This window comes from Gossypium hirsutum, chromosome A11, assembly GCF_007990345.1.
Source record: "Gossypium hirsutum isolate 1008001.06 chromosome A11, Gossypium_hirsutum_v2.1, whole genome shotgun sequence".
NCBI lineage: Eukaryota > Viridiplantae > Streptophyta > Magnoliopsida > Malvales > Malvaceae > Gossypium > Gossypium hirsutum.
In genome coordinates this window covers 68801963-68807485 of record NC_053434.1, presented here as the reverse complement: position 1 = coordinate 68807485, position 5523 = coordinate 68801963, and the positions used below count along the sequence as shown (strand labels likewise).

The window sequence follows — 5523 nt, the reverse complement described above, 5'->3', positions numbered from 1 at the left end:
TAATTACAAAAAACAGGAAAAGAAGCTCTTAATTTTGGAAAATGTCTTACCATTTCTAATTCGATAAGACATTTTCAGGAAAATTAGAAGCCGATCTTCCCTTTCCCTTTAACTTGAAAGACTGTTTAAAACTTAGAACCAAAAACCCTTAGAAAGCAAAGAAATGGCGAGCAGTTTGGTGAACTGGGAAAAAATACCTCTGAATCTCTGATGAATGAGCTTCTCCGATGTATGAAGTGCGCCCCCAAACCCGAGAAGCACCTCATCCTCATTGGTTGTCTTTTTTTCCCTTTATTTTTTTTACTCTAGCTTTATTTTTATTTTTGCAATTTGGATTGATTCTTTTTATTTTTTAAATTCTTTCTATGAATTTTTTTTCTAGTAATAACATGGAAAATGGAATTTTCAGATCCTGGAGTTTGTTGAAGTTTGTTCATGTCATATTTTTTGTTCGTTTAAGTAGAATTGCAAAAGAGTTTACTCGAATTTTCAATGCTCCAAATTTATCTTAAATTTTTTAACTTATTTTGTTAAACTTTTCATACAATTTAAATGAACAACTATGTCTCTAAAGTTAGAGTCAAAGTGGGGGCACTAGATGAATTTCTAATGATTATGTTTTGAAAAAGTATGAGTGCTGGGAAATTTTGATTTTATAATATGTAAATCAATACTCATTGTTTACGTTTAGATTTATATAAAAAAAGTCAACAAAAATGAAACGATTCTAATGCCAACATCGAACTTGTATTTTCATTGTGCATCACCTTTTGCCATGCAGAAATGGTACTAGATTCTGCAAGGCTAAAGATGAGTGCCCCTTGTCGAGGTAACATAGCCCATTATTGATGACTTGCTAAGATATTGGTTTGTCTTTAGTTGTAGAGTTCCATGCAGCAATGATCAAACAATCGCTTAATCTGAAGTACAAATATTGCTTGCATAGCATGGAATTTGGGTTGCTTGAAAGTGACTAGAAAGACACTAAAGTTTGGCTTTTACGTTCATTTTTCTCAGAAGTCTCAAATCGTTAACAACTCGTATTGTGTCATAGCAGCATCATAGAAGCATGCTACATTCAAATAGCATTCTTTACATATCTATCAATTTACTGTCTCAAATTTGGTAGAAGGATGGCATGTTTCTAATTATAGGGAAATCTTATGATTGTTAGGTCCACCTGGATCTGGAAAAGGCACTCAGTCACCAATAATTAAAGATGAGCACTGCTTGTGTCCCTTGGCCACTGGTGATATGCTTAGAGCTGTTGTTTCCTCTAAAACTGCACTTTGTATCAAGGCCAAGGAAGCTATGGATAACTTCAAATTAGTTCCCTTTCCTGTTCAGGTTTTTTAAAATACTTCTTACTACTAGTTTGCTAATGACTAATGAGGTGCTTAACTATTGTTTCTCAAGGAGAACTTGTTATGATGACCTGGTTGTTGGCATTATCGATGAAGCAATAAAGAAACCTTCATGTAAAAAAGGTTTCATTCTTGATGGGTTTCCCAGGACTGTAGCACAAGCACAAAAGGTGATACTTTCTCTATAATCTTTACACTTGCACCCGCCTTCCCTAACCAGAGAACCTTGAATTTTCTTAATACAAACCATGCTTCTGATACAGACCATATCCTTGAGCTTAAACACAGATGTAGAAACTTGAAGGTTATGAATTTGTAGATCATATGGGGTTTAGTAACAAATAGTAAACCAGACCAAGTAATGAGGACTAATAAAGTCTAAAAATAGGCCTTGCAATTTGGCAGTTACATTGCAGTTGCTTTATGGATAGCTACTCTAGTTTGATAACAGGGGGTTAGTTTTGTTGCCTATCTTCTAGGTTTCCATTACAGAATTGTTAAAGTGAATTTTCATTTCCTTTAAATATTTTTCAATGGATGTTGATGAAGGGTACGTTGCTTCTCTCATGCTTGTGGTCCTTTTGGTATTAATTTTTATAACTTTTGAATATCTGTTTGTTTTTAGCTGAGCAGGTTTGTCTTTATATTTCCATGCACCTATTTTATTTTTAGAATACTAGAGTGCAACTGCTTTCTTATTTTTATTTTCTATTTCCTTCGACAGGACCATTTACATCACAAAATTGCTCAGTGTTACATATCCACGGGAGAAAAAGTGCTAGATTTAGTTCCTTCGAAAAAGTGCTAGCTAAATTGTTGAAGTCATTAACCTCATTAGCCAGGTATGTAGGACCTAGGCCTAACATTTACCATCTCGTTTGGATGTAAACCCAAGTATTGACTAAAAAGTATGACCTGTGGAGATTCGAAACATGCTGTGGCTATGGAGATAGTTCTCAAACTATTGATGTTTCACTTTAACTAGTCTCAAGTGTATCCTCATTAATGAGATTACAGGTTATTAAGGATTTTGCAAGTGGTGAGTTTGTTTGACTTTGATGTCAAACTTAAGGACTATTTGCTAAAGAGTTATTACAAAACAACTTCATTGATTGCAACTAGTACCAAGGGAGCCGTCATTTTCAGTGGAGCTGATCATAGTGTAACAAAGCAAATGTATGGATATGGAAAGAATCTTGGCCTATCATTCCAAGTTGTTGATGACATATTAGATTTTACACAATCAGCAGAGCAACTGGGGAAACCAGCTGGTAGTGATCTAGCAAAAGGCAACCTTACAGTACAAGTTATAAACATGGCATGAAGTTTAAGCCTATACTAATATAGCGCAGCTTTCTTAGGATATTAATTGGCTCCTTGTCACTGGTTGTATGTTCATACCAGGCTTTGAGCTTTGACTTGAGCTCCTAGTTTTAATGTCTTATGTCTGAGAAAAAATGTGACAGCCCTAAAGTGACCCTAGTCGGAAAGCGGTCTCGGGACCGCTAGACTGAGTCACCAAATTATTTGAATGTGATAATTATTGCCTAAAATATGTGAATATAAATGTGTGAAAGTTTTAAGCTTTGATTTAGTTAATTGCATGTGAATTTAGTTGATAGGACTTATGTGAGAAAATTTAGAAATGTGCTAGGCAAATGCAAGTGGCCTAATAGTGCATGTAATCAAAGGGGTGGACTTGCATGTCAATTTCCCCCCATTTAAGTACTAGTGGCCGGCCATGACAAGGGATGATGGGCAAAACATGTCATGAAACATGTTGTGTTAATGGAAAAATAAAATAAGAAGCATGGGCAATAAACTAATAAGAAATTGAAGGAAGAAAACAAAGAAAAAAATGTGTTCATCATTCTCATGCATGACCGAAAAAAAGAAGAAGGGAAAGGCTTCATACTTTAGTTCTTCTTAGCCGTGTAGAAGGGGGAAAAGGAAAAAAAAAGAACAAAAAGTCTTTCTCATTTTGTTCTTCTTGGCCGATTGTGAAGAGGAAGTAGGGAGGGAGGCATTCGGTCATCCTAGGCTAATAGCAAGGTAAGAAGTTTATATTAGTTCATGAAATTTTGGTTAATCTTGAGTAAGATATCAAACTACTTTTGTAACCCATGTAGAAATTTTGATTTGTGTTATGGACTAGGGCTTTCGGCTATTGTATTTGACAATGGTGAATTTTGTTGTTCCATGTTAAATTTAGATGAGCAAAGATAGATGACTGTTTGAACTATACAAATAATCATATGTGAGCAATGGGTGCTAAAGGGAAAGAAATCGGCTACCTTATTATGTACCAAGGCCGAATGTGTACTTGGTAAAGGAGGGGTTGTTATTGAACATTAGGTCATGTCCCTAGTGAGTGGATGAATTGATAACCATTGTGTATGAAGATTTGCTTTTCTATGTTTTTGTTAGCAAGATGAGAAACGAGTTAAGATGGTCTTGGTGTAATTGTCGAATGCATGTTTAAGGAATTGGTTAAGTACATTGTTATTAAATGCTTGTTGTTAAGGAGTTTTGAGTTGGTTATAAATTGGGTTTAGTGTTCGAGGAACATTGGTTTGGACACCTAGTGTCGAATGTGTTCAAACGCAACTTACCAAGTGCATAAATATGATAATGCTATGATGGTAGACTTAATTGGAATTCGGCATTGCAAGTGATTCTTTGGGCTCTTGTGTTGGTTAGGGACAAAATGTATGTTATGAGGAACTAAATGATGTATATGAATTCGAAAATGCATGGTATTAAGCTAGTCCTATTATTCGGTGGTGCATGAGTAGAGCACATGTATAATGCTTGAATAACTAGTCAATAAAATTATTCGCACCTAATTGTATAATATAAATGTATTTAATCGAATAGTTAAATTGATAAATTATTAAATAAGCTCTATCTGTTTGAATTAAGCTCAAGAGCTTAGAGGACCAAAGTTGGATAAGGGGAAGGAAAAAGTGATCGAATAGCCGTCGAAACCGTTCGACAACATCCGAGGTAAGTCTTCGAGTAATGACCCTGCTTGAATTATATTGAAATGATTAGTCATACTATGACGGATAGCCGAATGTGCATAGAGACTATGTTATAAAGCCAATTGAAATCATGCTCTTTGTGTGTGGCTATTGAGCCGAAATTGGAAAGGTTTAATAAATGTTTTGTGTTTGAGCCTTAGTAACGAAAATGAAATATGGATGTGTCATGATTATTGATATATGTGTGCATGAGCATTTGAATGATATCCGGGCTAAGTCCCGAAGGCATTTATGCTAGTGATTTTATCCGGGCTAAGTCCCGAAGGCATTTATGCTAGTGATTTTATCCGGGCTAAGACCCGAAGGCATTTGTGCGAGTTGATATATCCGGGCTAAGACCCGAAGGCATTTGTGCGAGTTGCTATACCCGAGTTAAGACCCGAAGGCAATTGTGCTTGTGGTTATATCCGGCTAAATTCCGAAGAAACTTGGGTTTGAAGGTGAGCGTTTTGTGCTATAATAAATTCAATTAATACGCTCGAAAAACCCAAACGATAAGGTATGTTTGCATGTGCATCGGAAAAGTCGATTCGTTTTAAATAGTATTCGTTCAATCGACTAACGAACTTTCGGCTTCTGAGATAGGTTGATACCTTGTGTGTATATGTTGATGAAGTGCGAAGTAAGTATGATTATGAGAATGTGTATTAATAATGTGATTCATTTAGCTATGTGAATGTAATACTTTAGTCAAAGCCAATTTCATTACTTGAAACTTACTAAGCTTTAAAATGCTTACCCCGTTGCTTTGGCTCTTTGTTTTATAGCTTTTGTTCGTTAGCTATCGGATTCGGGATCATCGAAGTCGAAGTCATCCACACTATCAAAGCCCTTTTTGGTACTCTTTTAGTTGAACTCTGGATATGGCATGTATAGGACTACCCTTTGTTGTTTTTTTCAAGTACTTTTTGTGATGTATGTGTGTACAGCCATGCGAAAATGGCTCGTAGAAGTGGAGTATGGAATTAGACCATTTGTGTTTATGTATATATATATGGTTTCATGATGTGACTATGGACTGGAATGGAAGTGTTGGGCAAATGATCAGCCATTGGAATGGCTAAATATGATCATATGTGGACCTATGTTGACAAAACTCTAGTTGGTCCATGGTA

General features: G+C 35.6%; 1 protein-coding gene across 1 annotated transcript; it reads left to right on the top strand.

Moving 5' to 3' along the window:
• Window positions 1-210: 210 nt before the first annotated feature.
• Window positions 211-2688, top strand: LOC107959686 (adenylate kinase 4-like). The gene is made up of 5 exons (XM_016895800.2): window positions 211-274; window positions 1175-1333; window positions 1428-1534; window positions 1990-1997; window positions 2382-2688. The coding sequence occupies exons 1-5, from the start codon at window positions 211-213 to the stop codon at window positions 2686-2688; spliced, it is 645 nt and encodes a 214-aa protein (XP_016751289.2).
• Window positions 2689-5523: the final 2835 nt, after the last annotated feature.